The 25,903-nt window shown below is 43.5% G+C and overlaps 1 protein-coding gene across 3 annotated transcripts in view; it reads right to left on the bottom strand.

The window, feature by feature from the left end:
• Window positions 1-25,903, bottom strand: part of LOC147019134 (ubiquitin carboxyl-terminal hydrolase 21-like) — a 57,404-nt gene that overhangs the window by 13,940 nt on the left and 17,561 nt on the right. For all 3 annotated transcript variants that reach the window (XM_085900020.1, XM_085900021.1, XM_085900022.1), the window contains exons 3-10: window positions 17,543-17,639; window positions 11,387-11,514; window positions 8,963-9,098; window positions 8,593-8,756; window positions 7,452-7,604; window positions 990-1,111; window positions 723-863; window positions 312-478 (exon numbers count right to left, since the gene is read on the bottom strand). In XM_085900020.1, the coding sequence (XP_085756146.1) occupies window positions 312-478; window positions 723-863; window positions 990-1,111; window positions 7,452-7,604; window positions 8,593-8,756; window positions 8,963-9,098; window positions 11,387-11,461 (958 nt within the window). In that variant the 5' untranslated portion in view covers window positions 11,462-11,514; window positions 17,543-17,639. The remainder of the gene's footprint in view (window positions 1-311; window positions 479-722; window positions 864-989; window positions 1,112-7,451; window positions 7,605-8,592; window positions 8,757-8,962; window positions 9,099-11,386; window positions 11,515-17,542; window positions 17,640-25,903) is intronic.

The following is a 25,903-nucleotide window of genomic DNA, read 5'->3' as shown; positions in this document are numbered from 1 at the left end:
CTCTTATCATTGCAACATGAAACGATTATTTGGCTGCATTGTCCTTGAATCTACAGTCATCAATAAAATAACACCAACATTCACGAGTGACCCAGTTATAACAAACAATAAGCGTTTAAAAATATTCTTCAAACCTTTACAAGTTAAAATGCTTGAAGTATAAAATAAATTCCTTTAAAATCTTTTTGGTTTGGAGATCCTTATATTCAAATGACTTGTGATATTCAACCCCAGATAAACTCACAAACAGTAAAACAAACAAACAAACACAAAAAGCATCGAACAATTTCCACTCGCTCCTTCAACCTTACCGAGGACACTGTTTTGAGTGTCAGAGGTGCATGGCCGTCGTGCGATGGTGGTGTAGTGTGCCAGGTCCATTAGCAATCGTTTGTGTTTGATGACAGCATACAGGTCGTACGTTGTAACTGTGCTTGTCATGACAGCATCGCCACAATATGGCGCCATTTCAAGACCACTGCAGCAGAAAGGTGCATCAAACAATGTTGTGTGGTCGATCAGGGAGAAGAGGAAGAACAAAGACTTGAACATATTGATCAGGGTAAAACAAATCCAGACACACTTGTCCTGGCTCATGGGACAATAATTACTTCTCTCTTGTAATCCAAAGCTGCAAATGACAGTCTATTGTGATGAGTTCTGATTGGAGTTGCATGTTCTGAGAGCAATATGTTGATGTTTCATCATTCCCAGGTACTTACCTCAATGGGAAGTCAACAAGGGTTTTGATCTTCTTTCCCAAGTTGTTGAAACGTAACAGGTGAAGGATCAGCACCTCAGGAAGGTGACTAATGCATCCCTGCATCGTCCCCTTTTTCATTTCAATGCAATCAGAACAATAACTGGAAAGCACAATGAGACACGAAAACAATCATGGAGGCGCATTGGCATCTGATAAGTTGTTCATATTTAGTCACACACGGTCTCAATCACCTTATCTTGGACCATTTACTACATTCACCACTTACCATTCTGTATCACTTGGGAAAAGCAATGACAGGCAGTCTGTGAGATGAATCTTCTTTTTATGCTTCGCATTGTGTGGCAGAGGCAGCGATAAGCAGGAGAAGGATTCAAAATGCCTCGATCCCTGAAAACAAAGAAAAACCCAAAATAAGGGGGGAGGGGTAAAGAGGGAGGGAGGGGGGTGTAGAGTTATATTCATGAATGTAAGAAAAATCATGGAAAAGAGAAGATCATTAATGAAAGAAACAAGTTTTGTGAATATAAAAATTATTTTAAACTAATTGTTTGATTGGTTAAAGAAGAGAGAAATAACAGGAAGAAAAATTCATGGAAGAACCCCCCACCACCCACTCCCCTCCATCACGCTGCAATCTTCCCCTCACGTGACCTTCCATCACCTTCCCCTGCCCTCCCCCCTCATCACACTGCCTCCTTCCCCCATCCACACTGCTTCCCCCACCTCCACACTGCCCCCCATCATGCCGCCTCCTTCCCTCCTCCACACTGCCTCCTCCCCTCCCTCTGCCCCTCACGTTGTCTCCTCCCTTCCTCATACTGCCTTCCCTCCAATGTGCTGCCTTCCCCTCTTTCCTCTCACTCTATCCTCCATCAAAACACACGACCCCACCAGAAACTCTCCGGATGTTGAGGAGAGGAATGTGTGAATTGGAGAAATGAAAGCTTTTCTCTTATTTTTTAAAGCAGTTTTTTTTTAAACACCAACACCCCCCCCCTCCCCTCCCCTCCCCTCCCTCCTTTTCCTCAAGTTCCCCTTTGAAATGCCCAGAACACACATTCCCCTCCAGACAACCACACTCCCTTCTTTCGCTCCTCTCCCTTTCCCCCACCTCTTTCTCTCCACCCCCCCCCCCGTTTAATATCCCTATCTGTGAAGTAACATGTTGTATTTGCTCGTTTATTTTAATAAGTGAGAAGATTATCCAAAACGGGAAAGTTTAAACACATAAAATATATATATATATATATATATATACATATACATACATATATATATATATATATATATATATATATATATATATATATATACATATACATACATATATATATATATATATATATATATATATATATATATATACCGGGCGTAGTGGCGTGCGCCTGTAATCCGGCTACTCGGAGGCTTGGGTTGGAGGATCGCTTGAGGACGGGAGCTCTGCACTGGGCAGGGTGTAGAGCAGCCCGGAATCATGGCGAAACCCAAATCCTGATCCCTGTGTCGAAAGAGGCGACCAGGGTTGCGTCAGGAAGGGCATCCGGCGTAAAACCTGTGCCAAATCAGTATGCGGATCATAACGGATGATCCGCTGTGGCGACCCCTAACGGGAGCAGCCGAAAGATGAACAACATATATATATATATATATATATATATATATATATATATATATATATATATATATATATATATATATATATATATATATATATATATATATATATATATATATATATATATATATATATATCCACACACACATATATATTATATATATTTATATATGCACATAAATATAATGACTCATCCATGCCCTTTCTGCCAAATAAGCTGCATCAAACAAAGAAGAGAGATGTTGGTTGGTCGTTCTTAATTATTTAAACATTGACTGCTTTTGTCATTTGCACATGGTTCATCCTTGGGAGCCTGATTGGTACGTATTGCTGTCTGCGTTGTCGCTGAGGATTCGCCAGTAAGCGAGGAAACCGGTCCGGCTGCTGATGGGGTGTGCAGCATTGGGGTTCTCACGTGTGTACCATTTGTGAATGTCTTTACAGCAGCTGTGGAGGAACTCTGGGAAGGGTTTGAAACAGCAAAGGGCTTACCTTTGTAGCCTTTCTTGGTTGGTTTACGCAGCTTCTTCAGGGAGAAGATCATGGGAGGAGACGATAAATTTTTATTATCATAGCCACCTGGGTTTATTTGATTAGGTGAGAGCTGATTGGTTATTCCTTCTATTCACAGATGAGAGATGTGTGTGGGGTCTGTAACGTCACAACTGGTTATCATGGAGGGGACTCGTATATCCTGGGGTCCATTTATGAACGTTGAACTCGAAGGAACACACACTCCATTATAGTGACAACACCGGTGCATTCAGGAGCATCAAGAGTACCAGGATGAAAGGTAAAGCCGAACAGCTCCTTTGTTTCACCACATGGCATCAAAAACATCACAGATGAATGAACAATAAACTGATACAATAATGAACTTGAACGGCACTCAGTATTTTGCATACTTCCGACAGGCTGAACATTTTACGTTTTATATCCCACTGACAGGCCGGATCGAGATCCGGACCTGAAACAAAATCTCATCAGTTTGTTCTCATCATGTGACCAACTCATTCACCAAGTTCGCTATTTATCATTTTTGGCCTGATCACTCAAAGGTGACGAATCACTAAAATAATAACAATAAAAACATTATCATATCTGGATCCAGATCTTCACTGAAATTAAATCAATTCATCCTTGTCACACACCCAATCTATTCACCAAGTTCGTCCGAATCCGTCTGTAACATTTTGAGATATCGTGCAATATTTAGTTTTTGGCTGTATTTCTCAATGGATGAGGGGAATGATCCCTTCCTTAAGGACAGGTTCTTCACGAGTCAAACTGAATTCAGAAAGAGAGGAAGAGAAGAGAGAGGGAGAGGAAGAGACAGAGAGAGGCAACAAGCAAGAGAGAGAGAGTGAGAGTGAGAGTGAGAGTGAGAGTGAGAGTGAGAGTGAGAGTGAGAGTGAGAGTGAGAGTGAGAGTGAGAGTGAGAGTGAGAGTGAGAGTGAGAGAGAGAGAGAGAGAGAGAGAGAGAGAGAGAGAGAGAGAGAGAGAGAGAGAGAGAGAGGCCATGTTGTTGGCCATAAAATGTGTCGTAAATGATGGAATTGTTGAAATACGATTTGTTATTTTCCCACGACTTCGCTCCTGCAACCTGTTCCACAAAACATACAAATGTGTGAGCAACAGCCATTTCACAAAAACGTAAAACAGCCAGGAAATGGTGGCACTCCAATGATACCAACGTTCAACAGAAAAGCTTGAGACCGAGAACAAGAAACAAAAACATGGAAAATATAACAAAGAATAATAAGTATTATCAAGGACATTTGGCCCATCATGACTGCACCACACCAATACCACATTAAATAAATCCATCAATCCATCAAAAGGACTGAAGTAAAGGGGATTTGAATCTGGTTTCTCAGCATCACCAGCCATTGGTTCAGATAGCAATGCTAAACACACCGAGGCAAGCTCTTGGTTCTGTTCTCAACAAAACAGACTGAATGAGAAGACGGTTCCACAGAGCGAATGACGTGAGTGCGAGGCAAGACGGTGTAGGACGAGATTACAACCAAAATTACGTCGGGTAGAAACACAAGCAGCTCGCGATCACTGTTAAAATCAGGGGCGACATGTAGTGAGATGGATGTGAAGAAGATCCAGGACAATATGGGCTTAGGAGGATCCATTCCCAGCTACTTCAACAGTGTCTGCAGTGTTAATACATTTCCAAGAGAAAGACAGAATTAATGACGAGATGCAAGGAACAGCTTTAAATTTCCAGAAATAATTAAATCCTTCAAGTTTTATACAATAAGAAGATTGATTAGTGAATCAGGAAGGAAAAATACACAACTCATGCAACAACGACGTGGTGATTCTCCAAATACGAGTTAATCCTTCATCAAACAGAAAAATTAATTGCTCGTCTCATTTGCCTCTTAAACACTCGCGACATTATTCCACATTTTCTCACAGTAAACAATGAATATTCCTCAATAATTAAACTCCCAACAACTGATCTTCATTCAAGGCAAACCCGATGTGAGACTGATAAAGATCGGTGTTATGATGGGAAGTTCTGTCTGTGACACTCTGTGGATCAATTGCAATGAATACGAGTGTTAGTGTCTCAACAACGCTGTTGATGTTATAAATGTTCATCAGGGCCATATTTACGATGGGGCAAGTCGATCACGTGATCCAGGGCCTACACAAAATTGGGGCCTCCACATGTTCGTGAAAACACATTTTTTTTGTTTAAATAAATGCCAACAATTTCTATCCAATTAAAAAAACCTGAGTAGTTTCAACGAAATCAAGAATTTTATCAAACTTTTATCTGGATAGAAGGGAAATGTAAGCATCCATATTTATTCAACATATTTGTCATTTTTTTAGGTTTTAGAAATTTTTTGATCATGTGGAAGTAGTTGATATCTACATCTGTCTGTTGTTTCTACATCTGTCTTTTGTTTCATTTCATCACGTGACATAATGAGTCAGCAGCCTGACAGTCACCGTCACCATGTGCATGAGAGTGGCGCAGCGAAAAGGAAAAGGCAGATCGACTCGCTGCTGTCATTGCGAAGACCCCGACAATTGATCAGTGGTACAAGGGATCATCCGCTTCAAGTTCTCAGCCGCAGACAGAAGATGAAAATGAAGAAGGAGTCCAAACTGAAGATACGACCACTGACGATACTGAAGTCGATGTCACTGAGGGAACGGGAATTCATGATAACAAGGATGTGGAATTCACTGCTGTTGCTGCTGCAGTCCCAGGATTGCCTGATGACGTTGGACTGTGGCCTGGCGTTACAACAGGTGAGATCGTTGATTAGTGGGTGAAGCATGGACTTTCTGAGCGACAGCATTGTGACGAGCAGCTCTTCAAGCAGACTTTGGAGAACCAAGAACTGTTGCCGCAGGGAGACTACAGTAGATCCCAAAAGTGCATGAAGACACTGTTTGAATGAACATCGATGGGACAGGAAGACTGATCTCTTGCACACTCATGAACATTGAGAGTGACCTTCTGCCCCAGCTGTCCATTGATGAAATTGTGGATGATTTTGCCAGTCAGAAGGTGCGTCGAGTCAATATGACAAAGTGAACTTCCCACATAGCAGCAGCATGATCTTGTGTATCTGATAATTTTATAAACATCGTTCCACCTGATGTATATTATATTGTTATTTGCAAAATTTTCCAACCCCTCCCCCACTCTGTCGACTCTGTACTCTCTGCTCTCTGTCGACTCTGTACTCTCTGCTCTCCACCTTCTCCTACTTCTCACTCAAAATTTTTGGTAAATACGATGACTAATTGTTCTGTCGGCGAAGCGACGGGCCGGCTCTGTGAGTTAATATGTCAATTTAAATTATTCCATGGACTTTAAAATGTCAATTGCGTTGTTCTTCTGGTTTCACTCAGAGACAAATCTCTGAGCTACTTATACTGACCACTGTGAAATGGTGGTGCAACATCGGGTGGCATTGGTTCAATTTGTACAACGACAGAGTAAAATATCCTGGTTGTGAAATAAAATTTGGCATCAACATTATTCATTCCTGTTCTCCCGTCATTTCAAAAGTGAATGCTGAGGTTTTCAAAGGCAACATCGGAAGTGGCCGCCGTAAAGGGGAGACACACGAACGCACGGACAGACACTATGGTTTGCAACTTATCAAAAATAATTTCCCTTCCAAGGCCAAATAACTTCAACACAGAAAGAGATCATTCAGCAAATCCAGCCTGTACAATGGTTGCCAAAATATGAGGAGAGGAGAGGAGGAGATTGGGACCATACTCTGTGCAGAGCATTGGTGCTGCTTTAGCAATCTCCTTGGCTATTGGGCACAATCCTGGACGGGTCGCCACTCCGACACAGTATACCAGCATGCTGGCACTCATTTTGCCGACCTCGGAAGGATGACAGGTCGAGTTAACACCACCTGGTATTAATTTAACAGCTGAATAGGATTTGAACTCAGGACCTCAGGATCCAAACCCCACCACCTGAACCATTAAGCCAACTACAAGCATAACATTTGACAGTAGGTCCGGTATGTGCTCTATCCTTTGTAAATGTTTGACATCAAGCAAGGAAGCACCACACACCATTTTTGAAGCCTTTGATTTTGCGAAATATTTAGCCGGGGTTGAAACACCGACCACCTCGACTCAGAGCGGACGCTCCAAGTGGAACGAATTACATCATCGAGTCCACCGATAATTAAATTTGAGGTTATTTTGAACCTTTGAAGTTTATTATTCAACGTTCTTTTCAGGTGACAATGCCAAATGGAGGCGTTTCTATCATTAAATGACGACTTTGCACCGCAAGCTTTCTTCAAAGACTTTTTTCATATCGGCCACTGTTATAAAGAATGCAGACATGGTTTGTTCAACTTGGTGATAAACCGAGGGTCATATCTTCACGCAATGTTCAACAAACCAATTCCATGTTGTGTTTATATGTTTAAAATGTATCTAGTTTGTCATCATGCTCTTTTTCTGGTTGAATATTTATCTTTGAATGCGTGCTCAGCTTTTCAAGCACAGTGGCCACCAGAAACGGGAATTAGATGAACCCACTGACAGACACCACGGTTCCCATGATGTAATTGATGAAGGGTGGAAATTCATAGTTACACTGTCAGGAAGATGGAGCAAGTCGATATTGCAGTGGCACGGAGGAACCTGGTTCAGTTCTTCATGGAGTTTATCTAGAATGACCATCAGACATTCTTGGGCATCATGTTGCTCCCCATCATTGAAGTCAGGGGCCACCTTGCACATCGCCTCCTGTTATGAACAAGGGATTGAATGGACACAAGCTATTGAACAGGTGGAGCTTATAATTGTTGATGGAATAAGTAATATTTTAATCAATGCCATGTTTTGTACATTAATCTGTATGAATCTGTTATAAATTTGGAACTTTTAATCTTATCACAATGAATATCGAGAACAAGGAAAGATTGCAAACCCTCGTCCAGACTTGTTCCGTGTGGTTTTATGGTACGTATTCTGTGGACGTTCTTACATTCCAATTGTACATACTTTATAGACGTACTCACATTATAATTGCACACACTTTCTCGTTGCACTTGGTTGAAAAAAAAGAGAATGTGTCCGACAGGCTACCACGAGGTGGTGATGGTGGCCAACGTGAGCACATTCTGTGCAGAGAAGCAGACAAACGAACAAATGAAAAATCACTCACAGAGCGACACTTGGCAAAATGAAATGGCACTCCACAGAGCGCAGACCTCCGCCAGGCTAAAGAGTTTACGTTTCGTATCCCACTGATAGCCCAGATCTGGATCCCGACCTGAACTAAAATCAAGACTCTTCATCCTTGTCACACACCCAATGTGTCCACCAAGTTTTGACCGAATCCGTCCATAACTTCTTGAGATATCATTCATGCTACATATAGTTTTTGGCCCTATCTCTCAATGGTGAAGAATCACTTGAAAAATTCTCGTATCCGGATCCATATTAGGATTCAGATCTTCATTAAAATTGTGCATTGCTCTTTTAGGTCGGTCACTTATACACAAAAAAATTCAGAATGATTGCCTGAAAACTGTGGCCAAAAATCGTGGGAGACACAGACAGACAGACAAACAGACAAACGCTGCAGATCAACATACTTGGCAAAAAATTTTTTGCAAAGTTTCAAAGAAACAAACACATGGAACCAAATGCAATCCCTCCACTTTGGTGAAGGTAAAAAGATAACTTGTCGGTGAAAGTGAATGAAAAAACAAAAGGATTCCGAGCTCACCATAAAGTACACTGGATTGACAAAGTAGTCTGTCTTTTTCTTGTTGGTGAACAATTTCAGGACTTTACCATCAACAGAGAACTTGTCCTTGTTCCAAATGGCCGTGAGGAGTTTACTGAAGAACTTTGTTAGGTTTCCAAAGTCATCACTGTCAAAGTTCATTCCTGCCGGAGGAATGACAAAAGAGGACAGTGAACGGAAGAGCAGACAACAAGGTTTCCTGATCTTGTTCAGACCTTGCTGTTGTGCTGGGTTTGCTGTGTCACTGGGATCACTGATGAAAAACACCAATCTCCACTCAAATACATTTCAAACTCCACATTGTTGTGAAGAGAAACAAGGGCAAGACCCTGCTTGGTGATGAACTTACCAATAAAGTAGGCCAGCACATCCGGAGTATTGGCCAAACACTGGACCACACAATTCAAGTAGCACAACAGGAACGGATTTTTCAGGCCAATGAAACCGACGGGATAACGGAAGATGTCATCTTTCATGGATTGATGCTGCAATGCAGAGAGAGGGAGGATAGAAAGAAGGTTGAGTGGAGTGACATTATACATTTATTGTCCTCATTCCCAACACAAGCACAAACTTCATTGTCCTTCCTCTGACAACTGTTTTCTTGTCTATTCCCAACACATTCTACATGTTGTATGGCTGTCACCAAAGATAATTCATTTTTGTGAATACATAATCAAGGCTCGTGCAAGAGTAGAATGAGTACACTGAACGGATCAGGACACAAAAGGACAAAAGGAACAGATGAGAGGACGAAGGTTTAAGGGTTGAGGAAATTTCAAAGAACGAAGGATTCGGGTGTGTTCGAGAGGGAAGAAAAGATCATGGTTTTGGATTGGGGATGATCTGAGATGGTGGTGAACAGCTGTCCTGAAGACGTGGTGGGAAGATTTAAGATAATGTGGAAGCTGGTTCGTGAGGTGGGAGAAAAGAGGCACAAATGAGTGGTGGTGAGCAGTGATCCTGGAATGTGGGTAATTTAATCAGAATGGGGTTGGTGGTTTAATGGACCGTGTTTGCCCTGCAGAATCCTCGAGGGACAAAGCATGGAAGGAGCAGAGGGTGCAAGACCATAGAGGACACGGTAGAAGAGAGAGAGAGAGAGAGAGAGAGAGAGAGAGAGAGAGAGAGAGAGAGAGAGAGAGAGAGAGAGAGAGAGAGAGAGAGAGAGAGAGAGAGAGAGAGACCAATGACCTGTGTGTGATGGCGTGGTGATAGACCGTGACACTCTGCTTCATCGTGGGAGATTCCAATAACTTTGAAGGTCTTGGGATCTCCCGTGTCAAGGTGAGCAAGGTCTGCGGCAGGGGAGCCAGCCAGAGGAGAGAGCATTACTCCATTAAGCTGTGGAAGGAAGGACTTTCGACGACAGAGGATGCCGAGTTGGCAGCTCGCTTTGCACCGCAACTTTGAAATGTGGTTTGCCCAAGAAAGATCATGGCTGATAGTGAGACCCAGGAGTTTGAATGACCAAACTTCTTCAAGATGATTGTTAAGAAAGTAGATAAGGGGAGGGGGTTGGATTGCCAGACTCCTTTCTGAAAGAGATGGAGAGAGTGTGAGAATTGTCAGGATTTTTAGAAATATTCCAATAAAGTAGGCCAGCACATCCAGAGTATTGGCCAAACACTGGACCACACAAGTCCAGCCAGAGTCAAGTGTTTGACCAGCTTGTGATTTTCTCATGGTCTGAAGAGATTGAAGAGGTTGCAGCTTGCCTGTATGAAGGATGAAGGATGTCACGGCAGAGGGTGGACTCAACAGAAAACAAATAAAGAACATTTTCAAGAGAGTCAGAGAGATCATTACTGAAGATCAGGAATAGGACTGGACCCTGAACACTGCCTTGGGACACTCCAGTCTTGACAGGGAGAGGAGATGAAAGGATTCCGGGAAGAGCCACAACTTGGCTACGAGAGCAGAGGAAGTCAGTAAGCCATGTGTGGAGTTGGCCTTGGATGCCAGAGGAAGATAGTTTGGAAAGTAAGGCAGGATGCCAGACTGTACTAAAAGCACAAGATTTGTCCAGAGAGATGGCCCTGATCTCACGTCTGACATTGAGGGTCTCTGTCCATTGTTGGATGAGTAAAAACAGCAAGTCCAAGGTGAAGTGACCTCATCTGCAACAAATTTGTGATGATGAGGTTGTTGAAGAAAAGAAAGTATTTCATATCAACTGAGATTGTGGATTCCATGACCTTGATGGTGATTAGAAGTAAGATGAGAAGTCTGCAGTTAAGGGGATCAGTTTTCCACCTTTTTTATGGAATGCAGTGTTGTTGGTGGATTTCGAAGCAGATGAAAGATGACCCAGAGTAAATGATATGGTGAAAATGGCAGATGGAGGATGGGGGAAGAGCAGCAGAGCAGGATTTTAGGACACATGAGATGATACCATTGGGTCCCATTGCAGAGCCAGAGTCGAGGGTTGAACAACCTTCTCCACCTTCTCAGGTGCAAAAGACACAGAGTACAAGCAGTTGGGGACGATAGGGAAGGATGGGTACCGAGTGTGAGGGGCTGGAGATGCAAAATTTGGAAGCAAACACAGAATTGAGGCATTCAGCCTTCTCACAAGCAGAGATAGCTGTGGTGACATTTGAAGTGAGAAAAGGAATTGGGGGGTGGAGTGGGGGTGGAGGGGGGAGCATCCACCAGATACAGACGTAACAAGGCACCACCAGCTTTTAGAGGAGGGAGACAAGTTTGAAACTGTTAACTTTGAAATTACAACTGTTATCTTGATTTTCACAAAAACATAATCATCAATTACCTTTGGCACGTCCACCCTGATCTTGACCTTGTCACCTGGCTCATCACATACATCACAGGCACCTGGGATCTGCATGTTTTCTTTCCCAGCAGGTTCTTCGTTATCATTACACTCATCTTGACCGTCACCTGCGGATATCAACAACTGTTTCAGGCAAACATTATGTGGAAAAAAAATGGTTCACAGAAGTTTTCCATTGCCAGGATAACAATGACGGTCCCGGTGGGTGTGGAACACTGATCTTCACGTGTTGTGGTCAAACCCATCATCAATTTAAACTTGATATCTGCAGCACAACTTTCCCTTGATCCAGTGACGGCCATATCTTTTTGTGACCACCGCATGACCTTGACCTTCAACATTTATGGATGGAGTGTAAAAGAATAAAACGTGTCTCCATCGACAATCCACACATGAAACTTAACATTATTAAAATTGGAGGAAAATTATTCAAGTTCTGATCAAAAAGGTGTTTTTCATTAATTCGGTCACAATGCAAAAAAAGTAGGTCAAGGACACAAATCAAATACCAAGTGTACAACTTCAGTGCAGGTACACTGTGATGATGTGAGAATATCTTGGAAGGCCAAGTGGTCTTCGTGATGCCGTGTTCTCAAAATTGAGCGATGACAAAAACAAGTTTATTTTTTTAAGACCACCATGTGAACTTGACCTTTAACCCGGAGCGACACGATGTAAATTAAATGTAAATGTGACTCCTTGTGGAGTCGAGGCGATCTGGGGATGGCAATTTCGTTCTGAACAGACAAACCTAAATCGAGGTTTTGTGAAACATGTTTGAATGTTCATAATTGTGTCACGAACTTAAAAATAGGTCAAGGTCAAAAAACTCCCATGTCACCCCGGCATACATTGTATTCCCATTGTTGATGTAAAATTTCATTCCCAAAGTCCCTGTCGGCTCCGAGATAAAGCTCAGACATTGATACAGTCCAGAGATTGGGAGTGTTGAGAGAGACGGAAGAATTATATTTTCTTTTTCGAGATGGAGGTTTAGTTCTCCTCGGGGTGTAAGAAACTCTGTGGTAAAACACACAAATTGGGGTCTCGAATTGGAGAAACAAACCCCACAGGAGCAACAAACCTTCCCCTGTGATACCGGAGGAGGCAGAAAGAACAACAAACACCTCGTAGATTGTTGGTAGTTGTGGTGGAGATGAACTTCCGGGATTCGTCATCAATCAAACTCCTATCAACCAGTTCGAGTCTACACTGGAGATAAGTTGTGCTAAACATCCATTGTTTTCCTCACCAAGAAAGTTCCAGGATCGTGAAGAGGGTTATAGTGTAGTCGCTTAACATGAAAACATTAATTTTTATGACGAAAATGTCAAACTTGGGATTCGGCTTCTTCAGACGATGAAATACAAATTTAGAAGGGGATCCCGGGCAAGAGATGTTTTTTGTGGTTTTTGAAAGCGAAAGAGAAATCACGCCGGGGCGACGTGATCGTGCCCAAATTGTGCTCCTTTTTCCCGCTGGAGGATGGGACAACTTGCAACAAAATGGCGGCTTACGTGTGGGTAAGTTGGAAATTTGAAGTTTTCTCGATCATTTTTGCTCAGAATAGGTGACTTACATGACTGTATCGTGACAGTTATCAGATTTCGCGAATTAATAAACATTCATTTTGATGCATTTGGAATAATCTGGTCACTCCTTCCATCCTGACAGGTATTGTGTTGCTTTTATCACCGACTGCTGCAGCCCACCGTGCCATCCATCATCAGTCGGTCTCCCCACACCCTCGGCCATGAATTTTAGGCTTGTTGCGGAGAACACTCCTCATGAAGTATTTTCTGAGAATCGCGTTTGTTTCTCCTACCTTATCACGCAAATTTAGTCTGGGTTTCTGACCAATTTCATGCCATGAAAATTACGTGGGCCTATCTCCTGTCCGTCTGTTCGAAATCAAGTTGCTAACGTTTTACTTTTGTAAAATTTCTCTCTGATGCTTTATTGACTTGTAAACTTTGCTGATGTAGATTTTAACCCTGTGCCAAGTGAAGTCACAAAAGGCCTCCTGTTCAAAAATGCTTCATTGAAAGACTGTTTCACAAGCATCATGTTTAAATTTCACAATTTCCCTCTGCGTTAAGGCATAAGGAAATTTCAAAAAATTACTGAGCTTTTTTGAACAGGCGTTTTTCAACTTCATTTGGCACAATGTTAACATCTATGTTGGTGAAGTTTACAACTCAATCAGGTGAGGCATCATGGAGAAATAGGAAAAAAGTAAAAACGGTTGCAAATTGAACAGACAGTGCCGACTACGCCAAAACCTACTGTCCATTTGATTTATGCAAATTGCAAATTGCAGAGTCAAAATGGCGATGGGGCAGAAATTCTCAAATTCAGAGGTACTATCTGTGATCCAATGTGCAATTTTAGGGGCCATGAGTACCTTTTTCAAGAATTCTGGACCACTCCTACTATCCTGATAAAGATTCGCCTGGCTGTCGTTCAATTGACTCAGCAGTTTTTACGTTATAACTAATTACATACCTACATAATAATATAGCCTGGTGTTGGCGCAGTGGTTTGGGCAGTGACTTGGGACCCAAAAGGTCCTGAGTTCAAGCCCCTTTGGGACACTGAATTAATATATATATATATATATATATATATATATATATATATATATATATATATATATATATATATATACACACCAAGTCGAAAACACCAGGGGGTTGACTCAGCCTGCCATCCTCCTGAAGTCGGCGAAATGAGTACCAGTGTACTGGGCCGGTGTATACCCCGGTTAAAATAGGTGAACCATATCCCTGTGTGTCGTAAGAGGCGACCAGGGTTGCGTCAGGAAGGGCATCCGGCGTAAAAACCTATGCCAAATCATTATGCGGACAACAAAACGAATTTCCATTCCGGATCGGTCGAGACCCGGGTTACCAACGACCGCCACCGGTACCGGTGGTCAGCAGGGTACCAGTGGAAATTGTGCTACTGCTGGGCGAAGGAGGTGAAGGAGACGGGGAAGGCGAGTCCGGAGGCAGTGGGAGAGGGGGAAGGGTAGAAGTGTGGAGGTGAGAGCTGGAACTCTGAATGTTGGGACGATGACTGGCAAAGGGCGAGAGTTGGCTGATATGATGGAGAGAAGAAAGGTGGACATACTGTGTGTACAAGAGACCAAGTGGATGGGGAGTAAGGCTAGGAGCATTGGAGGTGGTTTCAAACTGTTCTACCATGGTGTGGATGGGAGGAGAAATGGTGTCGGTGTAATCCTGAAGGAAGATTATGTCAAGAGGGTATTGGAGGTGAGGAGAGTGTCTGACCGAGTGATGAGTGTGAAGTTGGAAATTGAAGGGGTGATGATGAATGTCATCAGTGCATATGCCCCAAATATGGGGTGTGAGATGGAGTATAAAGAAGATTTCTGGAGTGAGTTAGATTAAGTGGTGGAGAGTGTATCCAAGGATGAAAGAGTGGTGATTGGAGCAGATTTCAATGGGCATGTTGGGGAAGGGAATAAAGAGGATGAGGAGGTGATGGGTAGGTACGGTCTCAACAAGAGAAATGTTTAAGGGAAAATGGTGGTAGAGTTTGCAAAAAGAATGGAAATGGCAGTGGTAAATACGTATTTCAAGAAGAAGGAGGAACACAGGGTGACATACAAGAGTGGAGGAAAGTGCACACAGGTGGATTACATCTTAAGCAGGAGATGCAACCTGAAAGAGATAAGTGACTGTAAGGTGGTGGCAGGGGAGAGTGTAGCTCTACAGCATCGATTGGTGGTCTGTAGGATGACTTTGGAGGTGAGGTTGAGGAAGAGAGTGAGGGCTGAACCAAGGACCAGATGGTGGAAGCTGAAGGAGGAAGACTGTTGCGTGAAATTTAGGGAGGAGGTGAGACAGGCGTTGGATGGTGGTAAAGATGGGTGGGATGATTGGGCAACGACAGCAGAAGTTGTGAGGGTATATAAGACGGTAGTGAGACCAGCTATGTTGTATGGTTTGGAGGCGGTGGCACTCACAAAAAGACAGGAAGATGTGGAGGACAGAGCGAAATGGAGACGGTTGATCTGCTGTGGCGACCCCTAACGGGAGCAAGCCGAAAGAGGAAGAAGAAGAAGAAGAAGATGATTTTTTAGCAGGTTGATCGGCATCTCAAGGAGATGGGGATGGGCCAGGCATCTGCCTGGGGGATGGCCAGATGGAGGCTCCTGGAGTACCGGCAGAAAGTGGACGCAGCGATGCGCTGCACAGGCGCATGCTCCCATACCTGACCTGACCTAACTCTCCCATAAAGCCAACATTTGTCAAGTGCTGCAGAGACTGTTATCCTTCCAGCAGGTTCTCCCATCTCAGCCAAGGAATTCTATAGTTCTGTGAGAGTGGCCATTGGGTTCTTGTTCACATCCCTGACCAAGGTCCTTCTTGCCCTATTGGTCAGTTTGGTCAGACGGCCAGCTCTAGGAACAGTCTGGGTGGTTCAACATACGTTCCATTTCGTAATTATGTAGCTCACTGTGCTCTTGGGAACTTTCAACACTCCAGAAACTGTTTTATACCCTTCCCCAGATCTATGCCTCCTCACAATTCCATCTCAGAGTTCTGCAGACAGTTCCTTGGACTTCTTGGTGGAGTTTCTACTCTGACGTGCACTATCAACTGTGGGACATTATATAAAACGGTGTGTTTCTTTTGAAACCATATCCAATCAATTGAATTGGTCAAAGGTGCACTCCAATCAAATTGTCGATATCTCAAGGATAACCAAAGGAAATTCGATACACTTAAGCTCAATTTGCAGTGTCATAACAAAGGGGTTGAATATTTATTGACCCAAGACATTTCAGCTTTTCATTATCAATTAATTTGTAAAAACCTCTCAAAAAAAATTCCACTGTCATTATGGAGTATTACGTGGAGATCAGTGACAAAAATTTAAATATGATCCATTTTAAATTCAGGTTGCAGCAACAAAATGTGAAAACGTCAAGGGGTGTAATTACTTTCTGAAGCACTGCATACGTGCTGTGATTAATTGTTGTACATTTGTGACATTCCATGGTGTTCTCTCCTTGGAAATACCTGTTTGCCTGCCATTGTAAATACTTTTTTGTTACTGCCACTAAAAGCCATTTCAATGAGAAACTGTGTCCTGATTTATTCTGTCCGTTCTGATGGCGGCACAATATTGCTGAGGCGTTTGGGCAGCTCAGATTCGTTATCGAGGATCGATCTCAGATGCGGTTAAGGCATTGCAAAACAAACATGGGCGCGAAGATCCGGCCAGATTTGAGAGTTGCAAGCAGCGTCTGTAGTCTCTCGAAGACACACCGTCCTGTCGGAGTTATCCAGAGGGGACGTCTCCGTTACATTATCTTAGGAATCGCCGACACTGTGCAGTTTACAAAAAGGATGGTGTGCATGTGTGTATGTGATAAAATTGTGAGGAACAGAAATGAAAAAGAGGTGTGTGCGTGTGTTCGTCTGTTTTGAATACCTGGAGGGCAACACATCATTTTTATATTGTGCTATACATCATTTTTGGCCTTATCTCTCAATGGTGAAGAATCACTTTTAAAATCCCGAGTATCCGGATACGGATCTTCAACAAAATCTAATCAATTCGTTCCTTTCAGCCACCAAGTCTGTTCACCAAGTTTCATCTGAATCTGTCCATAACCTTTTGAGATATCTTGCTCACAAACAAACAGACAGACAGACAGACAGGAGTGAAAATAAAATCTCTGTCCACTGATGGTGGCAGAGGTAAAAATCCTGGCAATTTGTTCAGAACGGGTTGGGGAGCACCTTTTGAATGGATTGATGATGAATCAAAGGTATATTTACAATTATTAATCATTCGGAACTTGTAATGTCCATGATTACACTCCATTCTTGCGTGTTTTTTGCAAAGGTAAATTGCAAAGCTCAGAACACATCAGGGCAGACAACTCACATACCAACCAATTCGCCATAAAGTCAACAAAACAACGAAAAAACCAAAATAGAGATCAAATAACGATTCCACAAACCAATGCAGTGAGATGGTCAATCACAAAAACAAACCAGTGGCCTAAAAGACTCCATCATTGTCATCACCGTGTGTTTCCTCAGCCCCAACTTGCATCTTAACTATCCTCCTTCTTAACTATCCTTCTGTCCTCACCTGTCTTGGTCAAGCCACCTTTTTAGCACCGTTTTGGGAACCATTTTAACTACGTACTTCTCCAGGACATCAGGGTGAGAATTACCAAACTCTTCATCTGTGAAAAAAAACATAAGAGCAAGTAGAAAGTAAAGAATAAAAAAGTGAATTACATGGTAAAAACAATGAGATCTGCACAGAGCATCATTGTGGATGACCAAACAAAAGGATGGGTATCTTTTATCGAAGGTTAGACTTTGAATGTTTCTACATATATATTATATAATATAGATATATATATATATATATATTGTTCAGGATTCAGCGGTGTCGGGATTCGCACCCGACTCTTGACAGCCAAATGTTGAAGATGCGGCATCACTTTACAGCACCGCCGTCTCCGGGGTTATAACGTCAGCTGGCTCGGCACAGGTCTCGGGTTACGCGCCTCGGATCACGATACCAACGTACACCCGTGCCTTGCCAGTTGGGGAAATAGACCCTGGTTACAGACTGGATTTGTCAGAGACCGAGCGGAGTCCACCAGTCCGTAACCATTTTGGTTTTATATCCAAATCGAGCGGATCACTCTTCGGCGCAGCACGAATAAATTCAAGGAGGAAAATCTCGTATAACTCAGCCAGATTTATTGGGGACACATCGGGGAAGACAACACAAGCAAAGAATTCACGACAATGTTATAATTAATTGATAACCCGTTCTCGACTAGGGGCTACGGATTACGGGTTTCGAAGGGAACCCTAGCGAGATAAACCTTAGACAACATGCAGACAAGACAAAGAGTGGTTGGTGATGCCTCATGGACGAGGAAAAGTGTCAAAGGCCCGAAAGCCGATGTCAACGGATTCGAGCACCCAGCTCAAGCATGCAGCGTGGCAAAATGGCGGCGTCGTCCTCCTTTTGTCGCACCGCCCACACACGCAGCCTCAGTGTTTTCAGCCCCTGTAAGGTTGACGGCACAAGAGCGGAAGGTCCACGGTGTGCTCCAGCTGGCTTTTTACAAGGTCCAGCATACGAATCCAGGCCTGGCCTGCTCACCAGATCAGGCCAAATCGGGGTGTTGGGCTCCGCAGGCGGATCGACGGGATTACAAGACGTCGTCGATCCGTGAGGTGAGTAAGGACAGAGGCTCCGTGGTTAGACGCAGGTTGAACCTGTCGAGGACCTCATAAAGTCGATTGCCGACTCACACAGCAGCCAGTTCCTCTCGAAGCAGATTGCAGCCTCCCACTAGTCGTTTCTATACAGCAGAATCCTCACTCGACACTCAGGCTCAGTTACTCCCTCGGCGGATTGCCGACTCGACCCTCAGGTTCAGGCCATTCCTCTCTTTACAGATCGCTGACCACACGCACCGCGAGTTACTCCCTCAGCAGATCGCCGACTAACCCTCAGGTTCAGTAACTCCCTCAGCAGATCGCCGACCGACGCTCGCAGTTTCTCCTCCAGCCGATGACAGACAGACCTCTTGCAGTCCCTTCCTTGCCTTTATTTCAGCTCGCTCTTCACGAAACCCAATCGCAGACACCGCCGTCCCTTGTACAGCTGATCGCCCCACCTCTGCGCTCTCAGTTCTAGTGTGGGCTGATATGGAATTCCGTATGATTTTTGTGCTAAAATGGATTTTTTTTTAATTTGGTACCATTTTGGACCAAAGTAACAGGAAATTTTAGGGTCCAAATTTTTCGGGTCCAGGAACCCGTTTTTTTCGGGCCCTTTTCAAAATGGCCACCATCAAACAGGTCCAGGCTCATATCTCAGTAACTAATTGATGGATTTTAATGATTTTTGTGTCTAATTTGGGGTTTTTCAGGGTGCCGAGTCCAATTATGAGGGTTCCAGATTGATTTGTGGTAAGGGGCGGGCAATATTATTTTGGCAAGGTCAAGACTACAACTGCAAAAAAAACTCAACACAAACCACTTTTTGGTGAAGTTTCAGCTTACTCATAGCCACAAAACTATACAATGACGAGAACACTAAATATCAAATACTGGTACAAGCACTCAATGTCTATTGTGGGAATAGACACCAATAAACAAGATTCCTCTTGACTTGTAAGAATTTGTCATGGAAAACAAAACGAACTCAACACAAATTACTTTCCAGCAACGTGAAGAATGATCTCATAGGCCTAAAACTATACAAGCATCGTAATATTTAATATTAAATATTAATGCAAGTACTAAATGTTTATGGCATAAAAAGAAGTAGACACCAATATGGAAGATTACTCGACATGCTCTAAGATTATTAAATTATTGGACTATCTACACAGACTAGTCTAGGCTTGTTAGATTTTCTCAGACTATCTACATGTATACAGCCTTATAGTTCATTGTCATCCTGATCATCATTGTCTTGCATTTGGTAGTCAGAGAAATTGTTACAACCTGAAGTGAAACATTTGCAGAGAGGAGTGCAGGACAAATTGTTTTTGGTGCAGGAACAATTTCCTTTACATAATGTTCGACACCCGCATTTTACCAGCTCAAGAACGGCACAAGGAGCAGGGGCAGACAGACATTTCAATGGAATGTAAATTCCCTCCACAAGCAGCCATCCATTCTCTCCTAAGTCAGGAAGACATTGATTTGGAGAGACATAGGATTTGTCTCGCATACATATAAAATTTGTACGGACAATATGGGGCATCAGAGTGCTGCGAGTGGGAGGAAGCATCTCAGCCTCAAGGTTTTTAGATCTAAAGAGCTCCCATCGGACAGCAGGCAATGTTGTTGGACCCTTTGGTGAATACACTTTGCAGACGAATGTTTCTAATGCTTTTACTTCTTGTGGAAGTTCCCCATTCACCAACTCTGAAGATGACAGGGATCCTTTGCCAGGGTTGCGGAAACAATCAATGATGGGGTTATCATCTTCGAGTGAGATACAAGTATCAGCCCATCTTTTTTTCGAAATTCCCACGAACTTGCCATCCCATTCTGCTCCAGTGAAATTGTGTAGGTGACATTTCACTGTCACTCCTTGTATTTTGCATCAGGAATTGACATGCAACATCAACAGTTTTTTGCACTTCAACATCTCTCCTACCAGTGACTCTTTTAATATGAGGTCCAAATAAGAGTTGGTTAAGAAAGAATTGCAACATAGGGGGATTTTTGAAATTGCTCAAATCACCACTGAATTTCCAATGTCGATGACTCATGATCTCATCCCTGAGTCCATTAGCCAAGCTTACCAAAGCATTGGCTGAAGTATTCTGTGCTGCTGCATGTTCAACTGCCTGGCTGACTGATTTTTATAAAATCACTTTTTCGCTTTCATTTTTACGAACAAATTTTACAAACTCGACATTGGGAAGATATTCTTGAATCAACTCTTTGAGGTACTTTTTATGGTTGCCACAATAAAGCTGTTCTATGTGATACTCTTAAAGAATTGATACATACACATCGTTGTTGTCATTCATACTCAGTACAACACCACCAACAGAGAGTGATGCTTTGACTGATAAGAGCAACAGTTCATCACAAATCTCCCGAGTAATCTTATCCTTACTGACACTGTCTGAGAATGTCCGTTGAACATATCGTAAGCATTTTTATGATAATACTTTTCCTGGGCAGCAGCATCCCCGACTGTTCCAAGCCAGAGACGCATACCCTGATGATGTCATCCTTCGTGTTGCTCTTGATATCAAGCAGAGTTTGACCCATAGGGTCACTCAGAACACGATGGAGCTCTTGTGAGTCAGATGGTGTACAAAACTTGCAGGGAGAAAATATACATTTCACCTCTTTTTGCACAGTTTGAAAGCGCCTTGGACGGGTCTCTTCTTGGGATTTCCCAGGACGGCCAGGGCCTCTTTTTCATGAAAAATTAGGGAGAGAGAGAGATTCCTCATGATCCAGCTTCCTCTTTCTAGCTCTTTCAAAATGGTCTTTGTTCACAATTGGCTTGCGGCACTCACTATGATATCGAACATTCTCGAGTTGAAATTCATCGAAACTACACAAACGACCTACAAGTAGCTTGAGCTCATTCTCTCCCAATAATACACGCTCTCTGCAACATGCCAATAAGTCAGTAATTTTGTTGACACCAGGTTTCTTGACCAGTTTCTTCTGTGATGAGTCACCTGCTAGGCATACAATGCAGCTATTCAAGAGGTCTTGAGACATTGGATATGATACTGCACTGTTAAATACTCAGTATTCTGATCCAACATCTGAAACATAAGACAAATGTGTCACCATAAATTCAACTTGATGTGTATACAATTTAATTACGAAAATGTGCATCGAGTAACATTATAAACTAGATTTGACAATGACATTCATGCATGATCAAAACATCATAGTTGAATACATATAATGCGAGTCATCTTGCTAAATGATTATCTTGATGCTGATAATGTATAATATGTATCTACTAATTATGCCGAAAATTTGCTCTGTTACTGAAGTGCCACAACACCATTTTACATCAGCTATATGCTTATGCCCCTCTCTTCCCAGCATACCCTTGACCCGAACCAAATAAACTTTACCTTTAATAGGTCTGATACCCTCATAATTGGACTCAGCACCCTGAAAACCCCCAATTAGACACAAAAATCATTAAAATACATCAATTAGTTACTGAGATATGAGCCTGGACCTGTTTGATGGCGGCCATTTTGAAAAGGGCCCGAAAAAACGGGTTCCTGGACCCGAAAAATTCTAACTCTAAAATGTTCTGTTACTATGGTCCAGAATGGTATCAAACCCACAAAAAAAAAATCAATTTTAGCACCAAAATCCTACAGGACATATTTTTCGTACATATCAGCCCGCACTATTCCACCTTCCCTTCCGGCGCTCGCTTCTCCAGGCCACTCCTCTCAGAGCACTGGGCAAGGACTCGTTCGGAGAGGGGAAGGAAGGAGAAGAACCTCTCGCTACACCACCACCGTACGAACAATGAACAGCCTCCTACATCTCCCAACACACATGTAACGTCCAATTACCGAACAACCTGGCTAAACATGCATTTAATGGGGGATCTGAGCTAATCCTATATTTAATAACACACTAAGGGCCATCTCCGTAACAATATTATTACATATATATATATATATATATATATATATATATATATATATATATATATATATATATATATATATATATATATATATATATATATACATATATATATATATACATATATATATATATATATATATATATATATATATATATATATATATATATATATATATATATATTGTTGCGACTCGCGCCCGCCGGCGTGCGAACGGCCACGTGACTCGAATCGCGGCACGTCGCCCACCGGAAGGACAATTCTGTCGTGACCCTCTCGGACCAACGCCCGGAGCCAGTCACTGGTGGGCCTTTCGGCCTCACCACGATCGTGCCAATCGGCCACCCGCGTGGGATAGGGTTGTTCGCCAAACTCGACCTACCTAAGTACCCACGCGGCTGGTAGACCGGGCGATCGCACCTCGCCGCAGGTCGACTCCGGACACGGGCCGCTAAGCGATCCGTTCCGTACTATCGGGATAACCGAGCAGGGTTATCGTCGGCCTCGACGGTTTCACCAATTATCGGGGGTATTAAGCCCACTACCAACCCTTTACGTGAAGCAAGATGGAGATTCAAACGAAGGAAAGGACGCAGCGAAACGGGGAACAATTCAACATGCAAGCACTTCATTTACACGACACACGGAGAGCACACATATAGCAATTAAAACAATTATGCACAAAAAGCAAATGTAACAAAAGAAACAATGACGCAGAGATACTACCGAATAAGACCGACACACGGCAACACTTAACAGTTTTACTTCACCAGACTGGCGCCACACACACACGTTGACACAGAACCCCAAAGAAATGGAAGTCGCGACTTCCCTGAGCGTGTCGAGTCCCTCTCCGACGTCCGTCGACGGGGTCCCGCCTGGCCGCGACTCCGTGCCCGAGTGTGGTTGGCGAGTCCTCTCCTGCGTGCCTCGCGCCTGCACGTGTTGGCCACTCGACGGTACGGACGGGGTTTTGGGGAAACGGACGGGGTTTGTTCGGCGCTGTTTTCTGCGCTCGCGCACGGGTCAACGAAGCAAGGCAGGAACCACAAGCTCGCGACTCGAGCCAGAAGACGACCATGAGGACCAACCCTACACTAACCACTCACTCCAACTCTCGACCAACCAACCCAACAACCAACGACCTCTTGACCAACCACTTCTTGACCAACCAACCCAACAACCCATGAGTCTTGACCAACGACTTCTTGATCAACCAACCCAACAACCCTCAAGGTCCGTCCTGTTTGCCTTTTGTAGCGTGGGGCTCCGCCCTTCGCTCCGCCCCGTTTTCGGCCCCGCCTCCCTTCGAGCTTCTTGGAGAAGCCTCTCGAAGGGGGGCGTGACCTCTCGCTTTCCCTCCACCCCACGCCGGTCTGGGGGGGCCGGGGGGAGTCAGTCTTGGCGTGAAGCCAGGGAATTATTCCCCCAAAAAGAGGCCCCCATCCTTTCTCACCTTTGACCCCTGCATCGCCCCTCCTCCACACCGAGCGCGGAGGACCTCGACGGGAAAAACAGGCGGGAAAACCCCCGAGCATAGTGGTTGGTTTTTGTTTGTTCCCGGAGATCGTAACCGCACAGGGCCTGCTGAATGGCGAGTGGCGAAGATGTGGTGGCGTTGATGGTGGAGTTGGCGTGGTTGTAGTGTGGTTGGCGCTGTGGTGGGGATGGCGTGGTTGTTGAGACGCTGTTTGTTTGAAATAAAAGATAGAACAGAAAAAATGGCTAACTCAAAGCGTCACAGCCCGGAAGGATCACATAAATTCCCTCTATACAACGGGTTTGGGCTAACCACACATGCACTTACAGAGATATCTCACCTACGGGACCTGAATGGTGGTTTGCAAATTTCTACAACAATATATATATATATATATAAATAAATATATATATATATATATATATATATATATATATATATATATATACATACATACATATATATATATATAAATAGCCTGGTGTTGGCGCAGTGGTTAGGGCAGCGGCTTGGGATCCAAAAGGTCCTGAGTTCAAGCCCCGTTGGGCCACTGAATTAATACACCAGGGGGTTGACTCAGCCTGTCATCCTTCCGAGGTCGGCGAAGTGAGTACCAGTGTACTGGGCCGGTGTATACCCCGGTTAAAATAGGTGTACCATATCCCTGTGTCGTAAGAGGCGACCAGGGTTGCGTCAGGAAGGGCATCCGGCGTAAAACATGTGCCAAATCACTATGCGGATCATACGGATGATCCGCTGTGGCGACCCCTAACGGGAGCAGCCGAAAGAAGAAGAAGAAGAAGACATGTATATATATATATATATATATATATATATATATATATATATATATATATATATATATATATATATATATATATATATATATATATACACATACATATACATACACATATATATACACACATATACCCGGTGTGTACCCCGGTCAGAATAGGTACACCGTATCCCTGCGTGTCGTAAAAGGCGACTAAAAGGGTTGGCGTCAGGAAGGGCATCCGGCCATAAAAACCGCCTCAAAAGGAAACCATGATGAGTACAACTGATGGGCAGGGTACAGCCCGAAGTATCCTGCGAGGGTCCTCACCCCCTCTCGTTAAAACTCAAGGTGGGGAACCCGATCGAAGCAAGGGAGGAAATTTTTCCATTTATGATGATCAATCGTCTGATTCCCCACGTGGAGATCGGTTTCTGAGGTTTGGTACATGGAATGTAGGGACAATGACAGGAAGATCTGGAGAAGTGGTTGAAACATTGGTCAGAAGAAGAGTGGACATATGTTGTGTGCAGGAGACACGGTGGAAGGGAAGTGGTGTGAGAATGGTGAAGGGAAGGCAGGGGCAGAAGTACAAGTTTATGTGGCAAGGGTGCCCGGAAGGCGTGCATGGTGTTGGTGTCATGTTTTCTGAGGAGTTTGTAGACAGTGTCGTGAGTGTGACTAGAGTGAGTGAAAGGTTGATGATGGTGAGAATTGTGATCGGAAATCTCTTGGTGAACGTCATCTCGGGATATGCCCCGCAGGTCGGTCAAAGCGATGAAGAGAAGAACATGTTCTGGTGTGCGATGGAGAAGTTGATGGAAAATGTGAAAGATGAGGAAGTTGTTGTGGTTGGAGGAGACTTGAATGGACATGTGGAAAGGAGTCCAGACGGTTTCGAGGGAGTCCATGGGGGTTATGGATATGGTGTGAGAAATGGAGAAGGTGAAAGGATCTTGGAGTTTGCTGATGGAGCTGATTTGTTGCTCTGTAATACTCAATTCCAGAAAGCGAATAATAAGCTTATTACATACACGTCAGGTGGGTTGACGAC

This window comes from Eptatretus burgeri, chromosome 10 (assembly GCF_056783735.1).
Source record: "Eptatretus burgeri isolate ZD-2024b chromosome 10, Ebu_testis_v1, whole genome shotgun sequence".
Taxonomy (NCBI): domain Eukaryota; kingdom Metazoa; phylum Chordata; class Myxini; order Myxiniformes; family Myxinidae; genus Eptatretus; species Eptatretus burgeri.
This window is presented reverse-complemented; position numbering and strand designations above follow the sequence as displayed.